The following is a 25,260-nucleotide window of genomic DNA, read 5'->3' on the forward strand; positions in this document are numbered from 1 at the left end:
TTGAGTGCAGAGATTACGTAATTAAAGAAGGAAAGAAAGGAGTAGGTTGAGTATTTGCAAGAGAGATCATATGGCTGCAAAGCCAAAAATATTACTGTCTGGTCCCTTACAGAAAGTTCGCCAGTTCCTGATTAGGATATCCTCGTGCACATATACAGCAGTTCCCTAACCTGGCTGTATTACAGAGTTAAGAGCCCCTGGTGTGTTCTACTTCCCAGTGAGATGGGGTGAGCATACCCCACCGTTTCTTTCCTGCTAATACGATCAAAAACCCTGGACCAAATGCGTGGACTAGCTATCTGAGGACTCTGGCTGGTGGTTTAGGAACTCAAAGTACCACGGAGCTAGTGGTGAGTGTCCTGTCTATTTTACTTCTGAGATGGCCTTGGAGATGGCCTGAAACCTGGAAGTGCGGAGCAGGTGCAAGAAGCCTTCTCTCTCTGGTCTAAGGAGCAGTAAATGAGATTCCTACAGGACAGAGAGGTGGGGGATTCCCCTGGGTTTTTTTTTCTCCTCCTCCTTTTCCTCCCACCCTAGACCCTAAGCACTCCTGTGGCTGCAGCAATGGCAGCAATGGCAGCACAGCTGCCTGAGTCTCTGACCAAGAGCGTGAGAGGAATTCTGATTGCTTTTATTTTTCTCTCTGTTCTCTTGCCACTTGGCCCAGGAGGCAGAGCCTAACCTGGTCTGTTGTCTGCTAAAACAAAAATGTTAACATTCTCCATAGAATTTAAAGAAGACTCAGAGTCTCACAATATAATATTCAAAACGTTCAGGATGTCAACCGTAATTACTTGACATACAAAGAACCAGGAAAATCCCAAAAGACTTGCAGGGGAAAATGTAGTCAACAAAGGCCATCCCCAGATGACACAGATGTTGGAATTAACACAGTCTAAAGCAATAGGAACATCATGGTTAAAGAAGTAAGTGTGAATGTTCTTGAATCACATAGAAATATAGAAGGTCTTAGTAGAAAAACAGAAGATATAAAAATGAACCAGATAGAAACGTTGAACTGTGGGACACCTGGGTGGCTCAGTCAGTTGAGTATCCCCCCCCTGGAGTTCGGCTCAGCATGATTTTGCTGTCGTGAGATTGAGCCGCACATTGGGCTCTGCTCTGGCGGTGGAGAGCCTGTTTGGGATTCTCCTGTCTCCGCCCCAATCCCTACCCCTGCCCACACCATCTCTCAATCTCTCTCTCTCTAAAAAATAAATAAACATTTAAAAAAAAAATGTTGAACTGAAAAATACAGTAACTAAAATTTTAAAACTCATGGATGGGCTTAATAGATTGGAGATGGCAAAGAAAAAACGCAATGAATTGAAATACATCACTAGAAATTACCCAGTTTGAGCAACAGAGAGAATAAAAAAGTGGGAGGAAAAAGAAACTGAACACAGAGCCCCAGGGATGTAGGGGACAATATCAGAAAGTTATGTTTTTATCTTCAGACTCCCAGAAAGAGATCAGAAAGCATGGTGCAGAAAAAATATTGAAGAAACGTGGGTTCACAACAACTCTAAATTTGGCAAAAGACAGACTTGCAGATTCAAGAAAGCTCAGAGAATCCCAAACAGGATAAACTCAATGAAATCCTCATTCAGACACATCAAAATCAAACTGCTGAAAACTAAAGACAAAACATTTGAAAGCAGCCAAGGAAAAAAACTGACATATAACATATAAAAGGACAGTTATTTGAATAACTATGGATTTTAATTGGAAACCATGGAGACAAGTACTGAAAAAAAGAAAAGAACTGTCAGCTCAGAATTCCATTTCCAGTGAAAAGAACCTTCAAGAGCGAAGGCAAAATATATTTTAAGATGAAGGTAAGAGAACTAGTTGCTCTAACAGAAATGCTAAAGAAAGTCTTTTCGGTAGAAGGGAAATGATACCAGAGGGAATCTGGAACTTCAGCAGGAGTAAACAAGAACAACTGAAGTGATAAATATCTGGATAAATATAAGAGATTATATTTTCCTCTTAAGTTCTTTGAGATATGAGTGAGTTTAATGCAGAAGTTACAGTATTGTCTAGTGGGATTTTCAGCCTATGTCACTGGGATACATTTGATAGCTACGACATAAAAAGGGAGCAGGTAAAAGAAATACAGAGATAAGGTTTCTGCATTCATCTTAAAATGGCAAAATATTATTTCTAAGTAGACTAAAAGGTTATGTGTACTGTAATGCCTAGCACAGTCACTAAAAATGGACTATACAGTGATATGTAGTCAAAACATCTAGAGATAAAATTGAATGTTAAAAATTACTCAAATATTATCAAAAGATACTTTAATTCAAAACAATCCAGAAAAGAGAGAAAAGGGGAGAAATAGGCACAAAAAACTGAGGCCCAAACAGAAACTAAATAATAAAATCATAGACTTAAATCCAAACATATGAATAATTACATTAAATGTTAATGATCTAAATGTACCAACTAAAAAGCTAATAAGATTGTCAGAATGGATTTAAGACAGTAAGCTCTAACTATATGCTATCTACAAGAAACCCACTTTAAATATAATGATAGAGGTAATTTAAAAGCAGAAAGGTATAAAAAGATACACCATGCAAACACTAAGTGAAAGAAATCTAGAGGGGTTGTGTTAACATCAAAGTAGACTTTGAGAGCAAGGAAAATTAGCAGGGATAGAGAGGGACATAACTTGGTGATGCAGTCAATTCACCAAGAAGATGTAACAATTCTGAATGTGTATACACCCAGCAACAGAGTTTCAAAATCCATGAAGCAAATTTTGATAGAACTGAAAGGAGAAATCCACAATTCTTGGATATTCATTCAGCAGTCTTCATTTAGTAACAGAACTGGTGGATAGAAAATCAGCAAAGATATGGGGCACCTGGTAGGCTCATTCGGTAGAGCATGCAACTTTTGAACTTGGGATCATGAGTTCAAGTCCCATGTTGGGCATGGAGCCTATTTAAAATAAATAAATTAATTTAATTAAAATCAGCAAAGATAGCAAGCTGAAACCCGTCAACCAACTGCATCTAGTTGACATTTATAGCATGCTCTGCCTAACATTTTCAGAATAAAATGAATTCTCGTGCTCACGTGAGTACTCACTCTCAAAATAAATAAACTTAAAAATAAATAAAAGAATTAAAATTCTACAGAGTATATTCTCTGACCATAATGGAATTAAGCTAGTAATAAATAATAAAAATATAACTTGGAAATAACCAGATGCTTAGAAATGAACAACACAGTTCTTTATTATTATTATTATTATTTTTTTTATTTTTAGAGAGAGGGAAAGCACAAGTTAGAGAAGGGCAGGGGGAGAGAGAATTCCCAAGCAGCCTCCACACAGAGTGCAGAGCCCAATGCTGGGCTCGATTCCACCACCTTGGATCATGACCTGAGCCAAAATCCAGAGTGAGATGCTCAACCAACTGAGCGATCCAGGTGCCCAACAACACAGTTCTAAATATAAGTCTAAGAGGAACTCTTAAGGGAAATTAGAAAATACTTTCAGATGAATGAAAGTACAACATGCCGAAATTTAAGGGATGCTGCTAACGCAATGCTTAGAGGAAATTTTATAGTATTAAATTCTTACATTAGAACACAAGATGGGGCGCCTGGGTGGCTCAGTGGGTTGAGCAGCCGACTTCAGCTCGGGTCATGGTTTCGCGGTCCGTGGGTTCGAGCCCCGCGTCGGGCTCTGTGCTGACAGCTCAGAGCCTGGAGCCTGTTTCAGATTCTGTGTCTCCCTCTCTCTGACCCTCCCCCATTCATGCTCTGTCTCTCTGTCTCAAAAATAAATAAACGTTAAAAAAAAAAAAAAAATTTTAGAACACAAGAAAGGTCCTCAACCTAAGCTTTCCCCTTAAGAAACTATGAGTTTCTTACTGCTTACTCATCTGAAAAGATGAGTAAAATAAACTCTAAGCAAGTAGGAGGTGGGAAATAATAAAGATAAGAGTGGAAATCAATGAAATTGAAAAAGGAAAGCAGTAGAGAGAAATTAATGAAACCAGAAGCTGATTCTTTGAAAATTTCAATGAAATTGATAAAGGTCTACCCATATTATAAATAATTCTATGCACACAAATTGGACAACTTAGATAAAATTAACCAATTCCTGGGGCACCTGGGTGGCTCGGTCGATTAAGTGTCAGACTCTTGATTTTGGCCTAAGTCATGATCTCACAGTTCGTGAGCTCAAGCCCTGTGTCAGGCTCTGCACTGACAATGTGGTGTCTTTCTCTGCCCCTTCCCTGCTTGCTCATGCATGTGAACTCACTGTCTCTCTCTCTCCCTTCCTCCCACTCTCAAAATAAAGAAACTTAAAAAAAAGTAACCATTCCTTGAAAACCACAAACTACTAACCACCACCCAATAAGAAAGAGATCATGTAAATCCATAATCTTACATTTTAAAGAATTTGAATTTGTACTTTAAAATCTTCCATTTAAGAAAACCCCAACCCAGATGATTTCACTGTTAAGTACTGTGAACTAGCTGAAGTGGTGTTGCCATATAACTATACAACAGATATGCTTGATGACTCATGTGATTTGCTAGCTTTGCAATTATGATACTTAATAGATTTTTTTTTTTTTTTTAAACGTTTATTTCTGAGACAGAGAGAGAGCATGAACAGGGGGGGTCAGAGAGAGGGAGACACAGAATCCGAAACAGGCTCCAGGCTCTGAGCTGTCAGCACAGAGCCCGACGCGGGGCTCGAACTCACGGACCGCGAGATCATGACCTGAGCTGAAGTCGGCCGCCCAACCGACTGAGCCACCCAGGCGCCCCCTTAATAGATATTTTTAAGTGTTAGGAATTCACTTTTCAGGTTTTGCACATTAAATGAAACTATTCTACCAAGTATTTGAAGAAGAAATAACATTAATTCTGCATGATATTTAGAAAATAAAAGGTAGGAAACACCTCTGAAGTCATTTTGTGAAGCCACCGTTACCCTGGTACCAAACCCAGCAAAAACAGCACAAAAAAATAGCCCTCATGAACATGGACACCAAAATCCTCAACAAAGTGTTAGCAGATCAAATCCGACTATAGATATATATCTATAGATATATATATATATATCATAACCAAGTAAGGTTTCTAAATGCCAAAACTGATTAAATATTTGAAAATCATTTAATGTGATTTATCACATTAACAGACTGAAAAAAAGTCATCAATCTTATCAGTTGATGCAGAAAAATATGTAACAGAATTCAACATTCTTTCATGATAAGAAAAGAGCAAACTTAGAATAGAAAGGACTTCCTTAACCTGATAAAGAGTATCAGTAGAGACCCACAGCTAACATCTTCCTTAATGACGAAAGATTGAATGTTTTTGCTTGACTATCAGAAACAAGGCCAAGATGTCTACTCTTACCACTCTTATTCAACATTGCTCTGGAAGTCCTAACCAGTGCCATAAGACAAGAAAAACAAAAGGCATATAGATTGGAATGAAACAGATACAATTCATCATAAATGAGATGGTTTCTATGTTGAAAATCCCAAGGAATCTACAGTTCTTAGAACAAATAAGTGAGTTTAGCAAGGTTGCAGAATGAATACAAGGGAAGCAATCAAAAATCAATCATACTTCTGTAGATTAGCATTGGGTAATTGGAGACTGAACCTAGAAAAACAGTAACATTTATAATAGCTCCACATTGGAAGCTTAGGTAGAAGTCTGGCAAAATATTTGTGGGATCTGCATGCTGAAAACTACCAAATGCTGAAAGCAATCCAGGAAGACCTGAATAAGTGGAAAGAGAACTGTTCATGGGTTGGAACACTCAATAGAGTTAACGTCGTTTCTCTGCAAATTAGTTTGTAAAGTTAGTGTAATTCAAGGATTTTCTTGCATACTTGGATGTGCTGATTCTAAAATTTACATGGAAAGGCAGAGGAACTAGATTAGCCAAGAGACCATTTTGCAAAAGAAGGAGAATGTGGGCAGAATCACACCATCCAATTTTAACTCTTGCCGTCAAGTTTTGCTGTACTCAGACGGTGAAGAGACAGACATACAAGTCTTTGAAACAGTAGACAGCATCCAGGAGTAGACACACAAATATGTTCAGTTGATTTTGGATAGTTGCAAAGGCAATTCAGTGGAGGAAGATAGTCTTTTCAGTGTTGGAGCAACTGGACATCCATGTGCAGAAGTAGAAACTTCAGTACCTCCCACACTGGCATAAAAACTAAAAATAGATCATAGATCTAAATGTAAAACTATAAAATGTCTAGAAGAAAATCTGTGATCTTGGATTAGGTGAAGTGTTTAGATGTAACATAAAAGCACAATCCATAAAAGAAAATACTGATGAATTGGACTTTGTCAAAATTGAAAGCTTTTGCTCTGCAAAAACTGTAATTAAGAGAGTGAAAAACAAGCCACAGCCTGGGAGAAAATACTAGGAAATCACATGTCCAACAAAGAACTTGGATCCAGAATATTTATACCTAAATATATAAAATTCAAATGTAAGAAAACAAACAGCCCGATAAAAACCGGGCAAAGACCATATCCAGATGACAAATGAGCACATGAAGTGAGGCGCTCGGCATCATCAGCCATTAGGGAAATGCAAATTAAAAGCACAGTGAGGTACCGCTACACGCCTTTTGGAATGACTGAAATTTAAAAACCCCTAAGAAACTGGCAATCTGAATGGGAAGATGTGAAGCAACTGTAACTCTCATACACTGCTGGTTGGAAAACAAAATGATAGAGCTACTCTGTCAAAAAGTCTAGCAGTTTCTTACCAAGTTGTGCACACATTGACCTAATACCTCCACAACCTAGCAGTCCCACTGCTAGCTATTTATCCAAGAGAAATAAAGACTGATAGTTACACAAAAACCTATATGTGAATGCATAGAATGGCTTTTTATTCATTGGCATGTGATCAGTGCCCTCCAAAAGCTAGGTGAGGACTAGGTCATTAAGCCCTGCCTGGATCTGCCAAGACCGCCTGCCTCAGCCCTGATGGTTTTATGCTAGTTGATTAATTTGAAGGTGAGCCACAAGACCCCAAGGGTGCTCCCCCATCCCACATGGAGAGCTGATGGAAGCTTGCTCTGAGCTAATTCAGCTCCCCACAAGTTCTGTCCATAACTAAAGGTCATCAGTTATACTGGGGATGGATGAAGTGTAGGATTAACGTGAACATAACCTTTCTGCCTAATGGTGTCTGGACCTTTGTATCAGTTGAAAATGGGACTATGATTCTTGCTACTGGCCAGGCCTTAGGGAGTTTGTAGCCAAACTGGCAACCTCTGCCCCTCCCACATAATTCCTAATTATGAGAAAATGCTAATTGCAAAATGTAAATTGAAAAAATAATTATGGTGTTCCTTTATAGATCCTATCAGTGTTTGTATGACCAAAACTTTGGCTTGATTTCTCTTTCAGATCACAAAAATGGACAGCACTTTATAATACCTCAAATGGCAGACAGGTAAGGCTGTTGAAATACCAATCAATTTTATCTGTCACTGTTATTTCCTTGGTTGTATAGTGTTTAAGTGTATTATATTTTGTATTTAACAAAGCCCATACATTTTTCTCTTTTATGGCTATACAATTTGGAAATAAGACGGCTGTAAGTAAACCACCATGTAAAACTTAAGCTTGAAAGAGTACACGTAACAAATTTACTAGTAAGAAAATTGGAGTTAGGGATGTCCCAATTTTAGCCAGTTGGGACAGTGTATTGTGTCTATAGATGATATCTCAGAATATTTCTGTATTGTAATAGAAGATATTCTTTGTCTATAACCATGACTGACAAAATTTTTAAGGGCTGAATAATAAATATTTTAGGCTTTGTGGGCCACACAGCCTCTGTCACAACTATTCTGCCAATTGTAGATGCACGCATCCGTGAATGTTATGTAAATGAAGGGCATATCAGTTGCAAGAAGATTTTATTTCTGGACACTGAAATGTGGATTTCATAGAATTCTTCACATTATGAAATATTTTTCTTTTGTTTTGGGATTTTTTTTCCCAAACCATGTAAGAATGTAAAAACATTTAGCTCAGGAACCAAACAAAAAAATGGGCTATAATCTGCCTACCCCTGGTCTGTGAGGTTAGATGAGTTCACAGCTGCAGGAATGAACTTGAAATTCTTATTTAACCAATTACCTTTGCACAAATACTGTCAAGAGTTTATGAAATGATTAGCTGCTGTTCTAGATGTAATCTTGCCCTTCTGGTTTTTCTCATTCTGCCCTTTTCGTATTTCCTTCTGTCGTGCCTTTTTTTTTTTTTTTTTTTTTTTTTTAATACTTTAAGAATTGTGACTTCTCACATAAAGGGGTTGGCGACTAGCCTGGCAGTAGTTTTTGTCTTTTAGTTATCTGGTGATTATTTTTCCCTTTACTATGTTACCTGAGCATGATATTTCTAAAAGGAGTTACAAGTTTTTGTGTTCAGAGTTTTCTCACTAACTCTAATGGGCTGTAGAATTTTTGTTTCTGACCATGTCCATGAACTGTAATTAATGTCTTGATGCCTTGACTATCTTAATCTTCTGCCAAGCTCACAAAAATGGTTTTTATTTATGTGCTTATTAGTTTTGTACATTTTCTTAGCAGCCTGGATTTGTCTGAATTGGCAAAAGCTGCTAAGAAGAAGCTTCAATCTGTGAGTATCTCTGTTTCCTAGTGAAGTTCAGTGTGGAGTTCAGTTCACGCATCCTGCTAATTCCTATCCTTAGCCCGTTACCTGTTACATCAGATGACTTTTCATACTCTCAGATGTTGTTAAATCAGAAGCAGAGCACTGAGTATGTAGAGAAGGAGATGGGAAGTACTATTAAGTTTAGTAGATCCAATTTATTGGCTCTGCTTCGAGTAATGGCGTTTTTCTCTGTCGTTTTCAAAGTGAAGACTGTGCCTTTGACATTAGGAAGCTGTTTCTTTTCATAAGAGTTCCTTAGTTTCTCTCCCTGTAAAACAGTAAGTGGGACACACTTCGTAGGATTCCTTCCGGTAGCCTTATAGCACACTAGGGAATGGCACAATTTGGTACTGGAATGGTGAGTACCGCAGCTCCACCTGCTGCCATCTGGGTCCAGCCGCCAGTATCATGGTCTTGCTTAGCCCGCTTCATTCATCAGAGCTTTGTAAGTGCATGCTGTCGAGGGCTGGTGGTCCTGCCCTGGGTGTGCACTCAGAGCTCACCCAGCTCCCTTCGGTCTGCATACTTCTTTCCAGCCTGCCCACCTCAGCCCTAGTCAGGACCCTGACCAGCCAGCTTCTCTGGGAGCGCTTTCCCTTTGTTGGGGCCCCCCCAGTTGAAGCCTCACCAGAGTACTGTAACCACTGTAACCCACTGTAACCCCAACCACTGTAACCACCAGATTTCCCGCCTCTGGCTGTCCTCACAGCCCTCTGGATCTGAACCAAGATTCCTAACTTCTTTTCTTCACCTCAAAGAGTGTCATCCAGTTCTCACCATTCAGTTTTTGCCCTGCTTTCCATCTGATTCCCACTGCGTGCCTGCGCACATGCATGTGTGTGTTTGTGCGTGTGTGTGCATGCACACATGTGTGCAAGCGCAGGTGTTTGTTTCTTTTTGGGTTTACACTCTCTAAGGCCACCTTCAGGTCCTCTCTCGGGAATCCTGTCTTTCTGCAGTCTTCTCCTTCCCCAGCTTCCCGCCCTTTTGTCGTTCAAGTAACTGAAATCTGACCACCTTGACAGTATAGGTGGAAGTTTCCCCAAGCCTGACTCTGAAGCTGCACCTCTCCCCTAATGTAGGACTTTCTCCTCGTTCCTCTTCACTAGCGCTCCAAATAATACTAAGTACTGAATATGACATACAAGTGAGTCTATCGTTACTAGTATTTGTGATATGAAATAAATGTATTTTATGCAATCTGGTGTCTCTGTGTTCTGTATCTGTGGTTTTGTGTGTCTGTGTGTTTTTATCACCTTTCTTAAATTAAGGCGGTCATATGGTAGGATGATTAAGATGATAACCTTTGGAATCAGATAGCACCAAATAGTCTGTGATTTCATTTTAATTACTTAAGAGTATATAAGCCAATTTTTGTTTTAAATAATTCAGACATTATAGATAATACTCAGGCTCCCTTAACTAACCTACATTTGCTAGACTGAAAACCGCATAAAGGTGGGGTTATGTCTGTAATATCTCTAGCATGTGGCAGGCACTAGACAAATATGTGGAACAAAGTTGAGTACAGATCCCAAGAACCTGGGCTGTGGTCAGACTGGTCAGTTAGAGAGCTCATCTCTGACAAGCTCCTTAGCCTTTCTGCGCTGTGGTGTCCTCTCCTGGAAAGAGGACTTACGATCCATCAGTGGCTGCAGATCTGAACTGCTCAGTGAGACAGGCTGCTGTCAATACCTATTGACCCCACCCAGTGGTCTCCTCACAAGGGACAGCTTGATCAGTGCCACTTCAGTGGTTGTCCCACAGTATCTCCCTCCCTGATAAGAAACTGAGAAAAATATAATTAGACTAATGTGTTTCTTGAACTAGTTAAGCGTTAACATTTGGAGAGACTTAAACTTGGATCTCTGGTCCATTACTTGCTGGCTTTGTGACTTTAGGCAAGCTGCTAATTTCTGGGCCTCAATTTCCTTGTCTGTAGAGTGGGATGATCATAGTTCCTATCTGCACAGAAGTGTCATGAGTATTAATATGATGACAGTAGCACAGTACCTGAGGTGTGAGCCCTCAGTATTGCTGTTGTAGTTACTGTCAGTAATAATAATCTTAGCTTGTAGCCCCTTATTGGAAAGAGACCGATATTTGTGATGCAAGTTTAGGTCTCCAGTCGCTCGTCACCTTATCCAGCAAAACGCTATCAGAGCTTATTTTCAATTACAAATATAAGTTAACCACACTAGAGAAAATTTGGAAAATGGACAAGGGGAATCCTTTTCATTCACTGTATTCTTAACGGATTCAGGCACAGTATTTTGATATGTTTCTTCTAATTCTCGTTTCATATGCCTATCATTTTTTATTTAATGGAAGCTCCATCATAATTATAGGATTTTATATCCTGCTGCTTTCATCCAGCAATTGTATTCATTTTAGCAAGCTCTCACAAGGTCTGTGTAGCCAGCATTTTAAATTGCCACATAAAATACCTTCTGGTCAGCGTGTGCTGGATATTTCCTGGGCCCCATCTCTGTGCCAGGTACTGTGGGTGGACGTAAGGAGTACGGTCAGGAATAAAAGACATTCAGTGTCAACTAAAAAGTGACCGCCACCAAACATCTGGGTGTTTTTTATGAGGGGAAAAGTGCAGAGAACTAGAGCCACCTGGTGGACGCTTAGCCTCAGGTGGCTTGAGGAAGACCCTGAGTGTCTTCTCTATCCCAGTGGCCGCCAGGCAGGCGTTCCAGGCAGTGTGGAGATTGTTTTGTTGGCCAACACTGCACAATGTACTGAGTATAGACAGGTGTTTTTTGCTGGGGACACTTGGTTTGGGGGATTGGAAGCCTGCTTACTGAAGAATACAGCAGAGACTTGCCGAAGTCTGGGTGGTAGCTTGTGCGGTGGCATGTTTTATCTTTTCAGAATGGCATGTTTTGGCGTCTCTATCCCATCAAGGGTTTAGGATTCTTTATATTCAGAGGCACTGGCAGTTGCTCACGAGCAGAAGAGGGGGGCTTTAAAGGGTGATGTCATGCGAAGAGTGGAGAACTGGACCCTACTTTTGAGATTGTGCACTTCAGATGCCTCTTACTCCTTCATAGCACACCCCTGTCTACGTATTACAAAGGAGTGAGGCTGCTGTGGGAGGCAGAAATTTCTAGAGGAGCTGTACTGTTCTGGAAATGTTATTGTCTGTTTAACAGTCGGTATTTTACTAAGCACTGGCTTTGGATAAGACATTGGAGATCAAAGGGTGAATAAGTCACAATGCCCACTCATTCTGCTAGTGTTAATCCTTGTGCCTTGTGTTCCTGATATTTTTTTACTTGCAGCTAAGTAATCATTTGTTTGAAGAACTTGCCATGGATGTGTACGATGAAGTTGACAGGCGAGAGACTGATGCAGGTGACTGAACACGTGGCTTTTTCTAATAAGCTTCTCTTGTCAGTGGGCAGTGACAAGCTGCCCACCTCAGTGTTTTACTTGCCTGATTTCTCCTGTCCTGATGATGCGTGTGTCGACATTTACTTTTGTGTATGTTGGTTTCGGAGTGTGCTTCCCCGAGTCTCCCTCATGACATGGGAGCCGCGGCTGTCAGAGGGGCGGTGGCGCACCCATGGTGATAAGATTCTATCTCTGGCTCTTTCCTCTGGCTAGTCTGGCTTGCCACGCAAAACCACAGCACCCTGGTAACCGAGACAACTGTCGTCCCCTTCCTTCCGGTCAATCCTGAGTACTCTTCAACACGGAATCAGGCAAGTGGCCGAATCTGAGAAGAAACTGGTAGTGTTATTTGGAGAATGGCTGATAACATGGTATTTCATTTTCCCAGGACAGGTATTTTACATTTTTGTTTGATTAAAATGTTAACTGTCCTTTATATATATACACACAAACGCGCACACAGAAAACTCAAGAAACTGGTAAGAAAAGCAAAACATGTAAACAGAAGCCTGTCAAAGAATATGAAACAATTCACGGAGGAAATATAAATGGCTTACAAATGTGAAGAAATGTTTAACCTTATTAGTGATCCAAGAAAGCATTAATGAAAAGGCATTAATGAAAATTTCATCAACCCAATTAATAAAGAATGTAATAAAGGATACTTGAAGCTGGTAGGGGTATGGTGAAATGGGCTTTCTGATGCTGTAGGTAAGAGTTTATGTTGCTGTAGACTTCAGAAAGTCAGTTTGTTAACTGATTTTAAAAGCCTCAAAATTAAGTCCATCCTTTCACACCAGAAATCTTTAGTTGGGAATATATGCCAGTAAAATAAAAATACAAAGAATTATGAACGGTGATTTTCTTCAAAGCACTGTATAAAATAATAGAGCATTCAAAACAGCCTAAGCACCCATAATGAGGAGAAAAGTTGAGTAAATTGGGAAGGGTTTTTAATGTTTATTGATTAATGGCAATGGCAGTTCCCAACATTTTTAACTTTATCTTGAAATTTTACAATTTTCTTCCAAATTTTTCATTATTGGGTCTACTCTAAAATTGAATTGTAATGGAAAAAAGCATCAGGTAGAAACGTTTTTTTTCAGAAATGTGCACTGTGAGAATTTAAATGGTATCTAGTTCTCTTATGTAGATGGTTCTAGACTATTTGCAAGGAAAACATTGATGTGTGACTCCATTAACCTGCGGTGGTACTTTGATCATGTTTGGAAGTCTGCTGAAATCTGACGATAGTGTAACTGGTTTTATGTGAATATTGATGCATATGTTTTCACATATGGAAATATTTCCAATTATTTTCTCACTCAGGGCAGACAGAAACTAGCTCGGTTTAACGCCCATGAGTTTGCCACACTGGTCATCGACATTCTCAGTGATGCCAAGAGGAGACAGCAAGGCAGTCCTCTTTCTGGTTCAAAAGGTAACTGTTTCAAACCACTAAATGTTTGCTTCTTTGGTCTTCTAAACTTGACACACGTGTTAAGTTTAAAATGACAAACTAATTAAAGCAGTCATAATGAAAAGTTTACCTTTTTTGAGCCCTGATGAATGATAAATATTTCAGTGTTACTAACTGCTATTCAAATTTACCTTATATGTTTCTTCCTCTTAGATCACCTATCTTCCTATAGAATTGCATCCGGAGTGTTACAGCTCTTTTAGAATTTGTCTGTCAGGTTTTCCAGTCCTTACTGGAAACCCCCCCAACTCCTCCCAGTTAAAAAAAACAAACAATGCGTCCTGAAATTAACCCAAAAGTCTGACTTAGATCTTATTAAAGGGCATAAGAAAATCAACCCTCTTAATTGATATTACAGTTTACCTGCTGTTGCTTACATACAAAACTGAGTTCTAAATAATTAAAACTTGTTACTATAAACTTTAGATGTCTTCAGTAAGAATTGTTGTGGTTTAAAATTGTAGAGAGCACCAAGCCCCATTTCCAAGGTGCCCTGTTGCACCTAGTTCAGTAGCTCAGCGTCCTGAGTCTGTGCTTAGGAACACACTTTTCCCCATCTCCCGTTACTCTATACTTACTGGTTTTTTTCTAATTATATATAGTACATTTTTTCCTAAGTTTACTTATTTTGAGAGAGAGAGAAGGTGTGTGCACACAAGTGGGGGGGTGGGGGCAGAGAGAGAAGGGGAGAGAGAATCCCAAGCACGTTCAATGCTGTCAGTACAGAGCCCGCCTGATGTGGGGCTCAATCCCACGAACTGAACTGTGAGATCATGACCTGAGCCGAGACCAAGAGTAGACTCAACTGACTGAGCCCCCAAGGTGCCCATAGAATATGTTTTTTATTATAAAGCATTTAAATTTTTTTAATGTTTATATTTTAGAGAGAGAGAGAGAAAGAGAGACAGAGCGTGAGTGGGGGAGGGGCAGAGAGAGAGAGAGACATAGAATCCGAAGCAGGCTCTAGGCTCTGTCAGCACAGAACCTGACACAGGGCTCAAGCCCACGAACCGGGAGATCATGACCTGAGCCAAAGTCAGATGCTTAACTGACTCAGCCACCCAGGTGCCCCTATTATTAAAGCATTTAAACGGAAGAAGTACAGACTATAAAAATTAAGTTTTCAGTTAGCATAGTATTCCCCAAAGACAGTAATCATCAACTGACATCAGTTTTTGATTTTACTAGTTCAACAGGAATAAGCAGATTCTAAGGAAATTTACTAAATTTTGGCAAAGGTGTAGTGATAAAGGTCCTTATGTAAATTTGAAATGTCAAAATGTACATACTCTTTGATTTGGTGGTTCCATTTCTAGCTAACTTGAGGGTAAATAATGAAAGATGTTACACATATATGTAACACTGAAAACATTAGAAACAGGTAACAGTTTGCAACAGGTAAGCAGTGAGAATTTGAATATATTTGAGTAGTGCAACCTTTTTTTTCCCCAAAGAATATAGAGTGATATAAAGTAATAAATCAGTTTTTCTAAAAAAGGTTTAGTGTAATCGCAGTTTTGTAAGGAGACCATTTATACACATACATATGTGCAAGTGAATATATCACATGGAAGTACTGTGTAAATACATAATCAGCCGTCGTTATTTGCAGATCCCATATTTGCAAATTCATCTGTTAACTGAAATTTATCTGTAACCTCAACATCAGTACTCCCCATGGAAACTCGTGGACATGTGCAGAGTGGCAAAATATTTGAGTCACCCAAAACACACATTCCCAGCTGAAACCGAACTAGGTCGTGCTCTGCCTTTTTGTCTCAATTCTCATATTGTTAATAAGTGTCCTTTTTAGGTCTACTTAGTACCACATTTTTACATTTCTGTGCCTTTTGTTGATGATTTTGCTGCTTAAAATGGGCCCGCGGCATTGTACTCAAGTGCTCTCTGGGGCTCCTAAGCACAAGGAGGCTGTGATGTGCCTTATGGAGAAAATACCTGTGTGAGATAAGATTCGTTCACACATGAATTGGATAGTGCTGTTCGCTGTCAGTTCAATGTTAATGAATCGACAATGTATATTAAAGGTGTTTTTATGGGGCGCCTGGGTGGCTCAGTTGGTTAAGTGTCCGACTTCGGCTCTGCAGGTCATGATCTCACGGTTCATGAGTTCAAGCCCCACGTCAGGCTGTGCTGACAGCTCAGAGCCTGGAGCCTGCTTTGGATTCTGTGTGTCTCTTCTCTGTTCCTCCCTCTCCCTCTCTCTCTCAAAAATAAACATTAAAAACAAAAAAAATTTTTAAGGTGTTTTTAGGGGCACCTCAGTAGCTCAGTCTCAGTTTAAGTGTCTGACTCTTGATTTTGGCTCAGGTCATGATCTCATGGTTCATGAATTTGAGCCCCACATTGGGCTTTAAGCTGACAGCACAGAGCCTGCTTGGGATTCTCTCAGTCTCCCTCTCTCTGCCCCTCTGCATGTGCGTGCTCTCTCTCTCTCAAAATAAATAAATAAACATTAAATATAAATATATATTATATTAAACATAAATATAAATAAACACATATGTATATATTCAATGTTTATTTATTTTAGGGAGAGAGAGAGAAAGAGCATAAGTGAGGTGGGGGAGGGACGAGGGCAGAGGAGCTGAAGCGGGCTTTACGCTGACCGCAGAGCCGATGTGGTGCTCAAACTCACAAACTGTGAGATCATAACCTGAGCCAAAGTCAGATGGTTAACTCACTGAGCCACCCAGGCGCTCGTAAAAAACTGACTGAGCGACCCAATATATATATATATATATATATATATATATATTCTAAAGGTGCCTTTAAACAGAAACACACATAAGTAAGGTTCTATATTGATTGGTTGACAGAAATGATGTGACCAGAGGCTGGCAGGAACCCAACCCTGTGTTTCCACAGAAACGATGGTCACTGGTTCAGGATTTGCTAATTTAGTCTTCACAACAACTTTCTATACCATACCAACTGCTATTGATGAAATTGGCTCTTTATATGTATATGTTTAGGGAAAACTCTGGAAGGGTATAGACCAACATAGATCAATAGCTAGGAGTGATTACCATTATTCTATATGGAGTATTGCTTCTTTTCTATTATTATTATTATTATTATTATTATATGTATTTTTAGCTAGAGTGAGTGGGGTAGAGGGGTAAGGGGGTGGGGAGAGAGAGAGCGAGAGAGAAAGAGAGAGACAGAGAGAATCCTAAGCAGGCTCCACACTCAGCACAGAGCCCAACGCAGGACCATGGGATCATGACCTGAGCTGAAATTAGGAGTCAGACGCTCAACTGACTGAGCGACCCAGGCACCCCGGCACTGAGTATTATTTCTGTAGTCAGATGATACATATATTTTAAATATTAATTTGAAAACTTAAAATTCCTTTTGAGTAACCATAATTTGTCACCCAGATACAAACCAGAAATAACACTGGAAATCAGAGGTCAGCTTGAGTTGACTGAGAGAAGTTGGAGAGGCTTGGATAATTTGTGAAATGTTTTATTCAAAGCGTGTTAGAGCCTGTGGAATCATCCCTGCTCCCCTGTAGGCCATACCTTCCTGGCATGGGTATGTGTGTCCACTGAGTTGTTTTCTCCTCTCTGGCAGTCAGCTGACTAAATGCCAGGAGCCTGTTCTTTGAGCACCAAGTTCACTAGGCTCCATTTTAACAGTTTCTTTTCCATGTCATTACCTTGTAAACAAGTTACAATTAGAATAGAATCACAGTTAATCTTATAGTAGTTACAGTGTTATTTCCATGAGTTGGAACTAAGCTCTGTGCTCTGTCTCCTGGAATAATGAGAAACTTGGGAGCCTGCCTTCTCAATCTGAGCAGCACTTTCCTAAACCACCTAATTAATTTGCACACATTTGCTAAGTGGCCTGCAGGGATGCTTAAATACCTCCATGCAGTTGATAGTAAGGCCCTTTCTGGTTGATAACCTCTGTGATTCCTGTTTTGGTGTGAATATAACATTGCTATTTCTGTCATTTTCTTTTAGTCTTTAAATGGCTAAACCCAAAAATCCTCCCAGTGGATTTTGGGGATAAAAGTTTTTTTAGGCCTGAAGAAAAGTTGTTTGTTTCTGTTGATAGACAACGTGGAGCTCATACTGAAAACAATCAGTAACCAGCACAGTGTCGAGAGTCAAGACAATGACCAGCCGGACTATGACAGTGTGGCCTCAGATGAAGACACGGATCTGGAACCTACTGCAAGCAAGGCAAATAGGCAGAAGGTGAGGTGACATGTTGCACACAGAAAGGAAGAACGTTTCTTTCTGAAATCTTTCCTCCTGCAAAATCGCCTTATTTATCAACCACTGTGAAAAGTGCTCTGGAGGTACTGTTCGGCTTACTACCAGCTTAGACCAGTGAGGTCAACAGGGGGTCCGTGTCTCTAAGTCCGTTGCCAAATCACAGCTTTAGTTGTGACTTTATAAAACTTGTGAGCAGGGACCAGTGCATTTTATTCTTCCGACAAATGTTTACTGAGTGACTTCTCTGGATAATACTCTCCCGAATGAGGCCTGGTCCCTTTCCTGTGAGGCTCTCCCTGCCTAGTTGCCTAGTAGGAGAGAGAACTGCTCTCAATGGTACAAAGTGTCATAAGAAGCACAAACGGAAGCTGGGGGGTAGGGGTGTGTGAGGAGATGCAGCTTGTTGCTGAGGACAGGTGTCAGGGGAGGCTGTGTAAGTGGGGTGGCAGTTAATATATGCCTTAAAGGATGCACAGGGTTAGGCATGTGGAGAGGCAGAGAAGGGTGGTCTAGGCAGAGGGAAGGTGAAAGAGGGCATCTGGAGGAACCCGCTCATGTGTAGAGACAGCCAAAAACGAGTGGAACTCAGAGCTGCAGCAGAGGGCAGGGCTCATACCACAGAGGAATGTGACACCAGGCTGAAGAGTCCACACCTTGGCGGACAGCACAGAGCCCGAGAAGCTCTTAGGCAGGTGAGGAGGGCTAAGGTCAGCAGTTTGGGTTCCTCTCTTTTGGGAGTACTGTTCTCGGCGGGTCAGAGAGTGGAGGAAGATAAGAAACTCAGGTGGGGTAGTGCTGGAGGTCCAGACAAGAGCTGACGCGGGCCGCCACGGGCCCCGTGCTGAGAGAGTCTGGGTGGAAGGGAAGTCTTTGTAGCAGAGTAAACGTGGGCCCAGGGAGAAGCAGTAGAGGCCTGGCCGGTTCACCCACTGCTGAGTCACCAGGACCTTGCCCCAGATCTGGCCCACAGAGGGGCTCAGCAAATGTTTGAGAACAGGTGGACGGGAAGACAAATAAACAGTGATAAGTTGGATGTGTGCAGTGGGGGTATGGACTTAAAGAGGATGTGTCCAGAGCTGTCCAGCTCACACGACTGTAAGAAGGGTGGAGCCCCTGGCAGATGCAGGGGATGCGGAGGGGACAGCAGAGGTCACTTGCCCCATCTTATCCGCCTCTGTCCAGTGTCCCTGAAGCACCAGATTCAGTCAGAGCAAAAGCCAAAGTCGTGACCAGATCCTACCAACTGGCTTCTTCCTCTCTGCCTTGCACACCCACGCCCTCTAGCTGAGCTCTGCTGCTGGCTAGAATGTTCCTCCTCCGGACAGTCACTCAACTACTGTCCTTCCACTTGACTAATGTCCTTCTGGCTGTTACTCATGTCTCACCTACCCAAAGGCTTATCCCACCTGCCTTATTAAAACGCACCCACTTCACCCCTACTTCTCTCCCCAGCCCCTTACCCTGCTCCATATTCTCTTTTCCACAGCACTTGTCATCTTCTATCTCTCTCCCACTCTGCTGGGGTGCAAACACTGTGGAAGCAGGGATCTTTGTTTTCTCTTTCTACATATCCCAAGTCCCTAGAACACTGCCTGATGCTCAATACAGATTGGAATGAAGGAATTACTGAAAGAACGAATTTTTAAAAAGAAAAGGAGGGTACCTGGCTGGTTCAGTTGCATGTGACTTTTGATCTTGGGGTTGTGAGTTCGAGGCCCACATTGGGTGCAGAGATTACTTAAAACCTTTAAAGAAAAAGGAATGGGCAAGAGAAAGTCAGGCAATACCAGAAAAATGCACTGAGAGAGTCATCGTCAGGCTAGATTTAGGGCTGCACCTCCTGTTCTGTTAGAAAATATCGACTCTGGTATTTTTCAAGTATTACAGTAACTCTACCTTTATGTTTTATTTTTGCATTACTCCCTGAAGGCTTGATTTGGTTTGATTAACTTTGCAGTCCAGCTGGCATGGTCAGACTTAGAAATTCTTTAGCTGTGAGTCTTGATATGTTATCATCATCTCCGATTGTGAACATTTTCCCCAATTTATTTTTAGAGCCTAGATTCAGATTTATCAGATGGACCAGTCACTGTGCAGGAATTTATGGAGGTCAAAAACGCTCTAGTGGCTTCTGAGGCCAAGATACAGCAGCTAATGAAGGTGAATAACAACTTGAGTGACGAGCTGAGAATTATGCAGAAAAAGGTAACATGTCAATAAATGCCAGGATGATTGACTCTTTAACCCTGTAGCATAAGGAAGAATCCCAGGCACGATGCTTGTGGGCAGAGGGGGAGAAAAGCAGTTATTGTAACAGACCTAAGAACCTTTGGCCAAGCTGTCTTTTTGGAAGCAGTGTGTATTTGGAGTTCAGACGAAGTTGTTTTGATGGGAAATAAATCCAGAGTGAATTTCCCAAGTAGTTGACACGTAATAACCGAGTTGCGGCCACCTTTGCACTACTCCGTGCTCCCTGGGAATCTGCATGCCCCTCCAGGGATGCAGTCCTTGCTGTTTATTGCTCCTTCTAAAGACTAATCACACCGTGAAGACAGAGCGGACAAAAGCCCTGGACAGGTGTCTGTGCTGACCAGCACTCCGTGCAGGGGCTGTCATCCCTGCTCACTCTTAGTCTCAGTTGTTACCCACCAGCTCCAGCAGCCCCAACCCACACCCCGCTCTGTTTTCCACCGGTACTTCTAATTTATGATGTCCTCAGAGCCTACAGCAGGGCCTGCCACAGAGTAGGCGCTCAGTAAATACAAGAAAACATTTTTCATGTGCATGAGTGAGAGCTGTACAAATCCCATTTGTCTGGCATTTTCTCATTCACTCCTTTTTGGGAGAGTGAGAAATATATGAACATATTAATCTCTAAAAGGAGTGTGGCTAATAGTAGCAAGGAATATGCTTAAGAGGGGGGTTATGGACATAACTCTTTACGAGAAGGCTAAGAAAAGGAAGTTTTAAAAATTCTCATTTCTGTCCAAGACTTTGTGGGTGCTATTACCATCATTCATTTCTCTACAAGATGAGATTTTGTCCGCTTCCCTTAAGCAGAAACAAAACAAAGTATGTGTCTGTGCCTTAATTCTGTCATTTGAAGAGTAGTGTTTCAGAATCATTATCAAGAACAGAGGACAAGGCTCGCTCCCTTTGTGACTGGGCCCTTTCCAGTGATGCTCCCTAAAGGAAGACCAAAGAACTAAAAAGTCTGTCCCCTCTGCCTGTCAAGGACAGACACCGCAGTGCACTCTCACCTGGGGCTTGGTCTAGAATTCTTTTGATGTTGAGATCTAGACCTTTTTTTTTTTTTTTTAGAAAAATGGCTCCAAACCTACAATACTGCCTCAAGATCAACCAGATTTCTATCCAACACCTGTTCTGTGCCAGCCTGGCCCTGTCTAGGGCTGGTGTGCAGCCATGAACAAGGCAGACCAAGAGCCCTTTTGCTGTGTAATCATAGAGGGCTTGTACTTCCTCTGTCTTTTCTGAAGTATCTTCTATTTAATGAATTATAGTTTGTCCCATTAACTGAACTAATAAATTTGTTGAGGTGACTCTTTTTGAAACATGCCGACTTTGCCAGTATAAATCAGTCTGCTAAGCATCACCTTTTTTTCATTTTCATTTTTTTTTCTAAAATGCTCTTTTAGTATTTATAGAAGTCACCAGAGATAACCTCGTATCTTTGAAAACAAATGTCTTGAACCTTGAGAAATGCAGAGTAAAATTATTTGCCATTGCTCATGGATTATCTCAATTCTTAGAAATGCTCTTGATTTCTGGAACTATTGAATTATCTGTAACTTTTCATTACCTGTTACACTCCTTCCAAACAAAAAGTATGATCTGATTCTTATTAAGATTGGCATCAATCAAATTTATTCTAGAACATCTCTCTAAATACAGAGGACTAAAATTTTTTGAAATCAAGACAAGGAACTTGTGCTCATCCAAACACATTCAAGTAAAATCCACGCTGGATGTTTTAGAGGCATGAAAAGCGTTAAGATGAAGTTTCACGTTTCAAGACCTTGTCTAAAAAACCCTAAGGGAAGGTTTTTACACAGACACATGACCAGACACCCCAGTTGCTCATCCAGAAGCATGTGTCTGTTCTCCTCACTCCCTGCACTGCGTCCATTTCACTTTAGGATGGGGGCTCTGTAATAAATAGTTTGACAGGCACCTTATGCCTGCCTCTGTCCTGGAACGTAGGAATTTTCAGTGGCTGCTTATCACTTTGCAGCTGTTCTTTCTTTGGAAAACAAGTCGCAGATAGAAGTTATACTCCGAAAGCCTTTGTGGTATAGAAGCAATCTGTCTGCCATTCTTTAGTGGATCACATATAGAAAAAAACAAGAAATGAGGGGATTTCTGTGGCAGAAGCAGTAAGTCAGACTATCACAAAAATTTGGCACTGTGACTATAAAGTATGTAGAATTTGCTTATTTTGCAAAGATGTGTTGGTTTTGTTTCAAAGTTAGGTAAACGTTCTTGTATATTTATAGTTGACAAAGTAGCATGATTTGTATCTGATCTTTCATATTTAACAGTTGCTTGGAAAAGATGCTAATTAATGAAGAGGAGCAGCCACTATTGGTGTATTTTTCACAGATCGGTGCTTTCTAAATAAAAATTGAAAGTAACTCCTAACCCTGAATGGGCTTGCTATTGAGAAAGTAATGATCTTCTGGTGCAAATACATTTGCTTGCGGACTTAAGCCTTGGCCCTGGTGGGGAATTTGGTCAGAGTTTACAGTCTCTGTCAAAGAGTAGACAGCTGAACTTACACCACCCCCAGCTTATAAATTGTCATGGAAGATGAAGGAGCACCAGAGAGGAAGGACACTGTGCAGGACTGGACTCAGTTAATTGTGTTTGAAATGCCAGACGCTAAGGAGTGACACGATTCCTTGCTGACCCCCTAACTCTAATTCATCAAACACCATGAAGCAGCCTGCATGTGAGGAATGGAAAGAGCAATCAGGGTCTCCAAGTGACAGCCTCTAACTAAAGTAGGGTGGTGCCAGGCACATTAGAGTGTTTAAAGCTGACACTGCCATGGTCGCGTTTTTGAGTGACAAAAGCCAAAGGAGAGCGAGGCCAGGTATCCCGGCCCTGGCGGAAAGATGACCGATCACCAGAGGGAAGCACGCGTGCTACGTGGAGCGTTCAGACGAAGATGTTAACGTAGTTCGATAGGCCTCCAGTTTTCTTCGTGATATGTTAATATAGCAAACGTACCGTGATTCAGTTCCCTCTCTTTTTTAAAAGTGCTAAATTGTTTGGAATATCAAGAGTATTCTGCAATAAAAATTTATTGATCCTAATTTTCCTTGTTGGCTTTTTGGGAAGCAGTAGCTCATCTGATTTTTCATAAGCTGAACTTCACTGTCTTTCTTGCTTTGCAAAGCAACCCTGGTTATCTCTGTGCTGCTTCCATGGTGTCTGCTGGCATTTTTGGCATTTGCAAATCGCTCAGGAATCATTTGAAAAGCGAGTTACCTAAGTGACGTCTTAATGATCTCAAACTCTTGCTTGAAACAGCCTAAGAACACTCCAGAATACAGCTTGCCCACAAACATTTCCCAGGCCCACCATGACCAGTTTTTAAGTGGTTAGACATTTCGTTTTTAAAAAGTCCAAACTGCAACTTTGCCACAATGAGAAACTAAGCTGTTTAATTTGCTGAAGTGATGAAGTGAGTTGATTGCGTGTTGCTCATTCTAGGAGAAAGAGTTCTCGTTTGTAGTTGCTGTAACTTTCGACCCAGCTAGCCGTTACTGTTCTTACTGTTTAAAGCTGGTAGTTGTATGCGTTTACTTGGTGTTTGCTTTTTCTGCTTGCTGTAGAAAAACACCGTCCCACTGCCAAACATTTCTTTCAGCTTCAAACACTCCAGAGTGAAAATTCGAACCTCAGGAAACAGGCCACAACCAATATATATCAGGTGCAAACTGGTTCTGAGTACACAGACACTTCCAACCACTCTTCCTTAAAGCGACGTCCGTCTGCCCGGGGCAGTAGGCCCATGTCCATGTACGAGACGGGATCAGGTCAGAAACCATATCTCCCAATGGGAGAAGTGAACCATCCCGAAGAGAGCAGGACGAGACTCCAGCCTTTCCCCGCGCACGTAAGTAACACCACTGGCGCTTCTGCTGTTCACTCTCTGTCCATCCTGACCGTTGCTTTCTCTCTTCTGAACCGGCACATCCCCGTGTCTCTGCTTTGCCAAACGAGGCTAGGAGAGTTATCCTTGTGTTTGCTGTATTAACATGTCAACAGATGCTTGTATTCCCACAAGCAGATAGGGCCGTTGGCTGAAAGTTTCCCAACAAAGTTTGGGACTCTGGCTCTTGTTCAGCTCCTCTCCCTCTGCTCTCCCTCATATCCATAATATCTTTCCCAGCCAGCCAGTACTGGAACGTTCTTTGTAACAAGCTTCCTTCCCCACTTCTAAAAACAAAAACAAATTATGAAGGTCACCAGCAAAAGTGCTGTCTTCTTTGAGGTAGACAGGCACTTGCCCCTTTATGAAATGGAGCCCTTAGAATTCAAGGTGCTTCTCTGCTCCTCCCGGTGGGCAGGTCTGGAAGCCTCCGGGCCTCCGCAGCCTCTCCGCGTGTGGTCAGCCTGCCTGCTTAACTTCTGCACCCCCTTGTCCCCTTGGTGGAGAAAATGTGGCTTTGTCATTTCACACAAATGAAATGTAAAAACTCTACACTGGTTTTACAAGGATTGTATTCCAAAGATTGTGTTCCGTAACAGGCTGCTAACAATCTTATTTGCAGTGGGATGAGTATTGTGTTGTGAGGTTTTCAAATATTACATTTGTCTTGGATTATTTTTTAAAAACCCATGTTTTGACAGGACGCTATAGACATTGGGAACTTCTGTTTTTTCAGAGAGTAGTCTTTATCGTTTCGAATGTGAAAGTTACTATTTCTTCAAATTTTATAGGAGTTTTCAAAAAATTCTCAGAGTAAATGCAGAGTAAAGGGTATGGTCTAGTAAATTAAACCCTAGTTTAATTTTGTCAAGCTTTAGTGTGGTAAAATTTCAGTGATGTTATATTGTAATTAGGACTCCTTTATTTCAAGTTTTTAAGTTGTTTGGACCAAAACATTCTAAGGCAATTGATTTCATACATTTGGTGTCATGGAAATGCCATTGAACTAACGGAAGAATCTTATATTTGTTTAGCTAAAAACAAAAGTTAGGAAAAGCCACTTTGTCAGTTTTCATAGTATACTTTTTTACTTTAGAAACACTTAGAATGTGATGTCACTTTATTGCAAAAGTTCTGTATCTGTATTGAAGAGTAGATTTATAACATAAACCAACTTAACCGTTTATATAGTTTCTCATTTCCTGTATGTCCTGATTAAAAAACAAATACTTGTTTAGGCTATC

At 40.9% G+C, this 25,260-nt stretch overlaps 1 protein-coding gene and 1 non-coding gene across 20 annotated transcripts in view; both read left to right on the forward strand.

Moving 5' to 3' along the window:
- The window catches only part of GIT2 (GIT ArfGAP 2), a 52,213-nt gene that overhangs the window by 12,398 nt on the left and 14,555 nt on the right, over window positions 1-25,260 (forward strand). For 5 of the 19 annotated variants that reach the window (XR_007455182.1, XM_049619148.1, XM_049619152.1 and 2 more), the window contains exons 8-15: window positions 7,432-7,477; window positions 8,619-8,670; window positions 11,997-12,069; window positions 12,322-12,419; window positions 13,438-13,549; window positions 17,675-17,817; window positions 19,894-20,043; window positions 23,732-23,980. Coding sequence is in view for 18 of the 19 variants with exons in the window: in XM_049619148.1 (XP_049475105.1) it covers window positions 7,432-7,477; window positions 8,619-8,670; window positions 11,997-12,069; window positions 12,322-12,419; window positions 13,438-13,549; window positions 17,675-17,817; window positions 19,894-20,043; window positions 23,732-23,980 (923 nt within the window). In the remaining variant the exon portion in view is untranslated. The other 14 variants (XM_049619157.1, XM_049619150.1, XM_049619154.1 and 11 more) reach the window with 9 other exon arrangements.
- LOC125914945 (U7 small nuclear RNA) lies at window positions 13,772-13,833 on the forward strand. Its single transcript, XR_007455498.1, has one exon. It is a non-coding gene; the product is annotated as a U7 small nuclear RNA (small nuclear RNA).

Source organism: Panthera uncia (genome assembly GCF_023721935.1).
Source record: "Panthera uncia isolate 11264 chromosome D3 unlocalized genomic scaffold, Puncia_PCG_1.0 HiC_scaffold_8, whole genome shotgun sequence".
NCBI classification, from domain to species: Eukaryota; Metazoa; Chordata; class Mammalia; order Carnivora; family Felidae; genus Panthera; species Panthera uncia.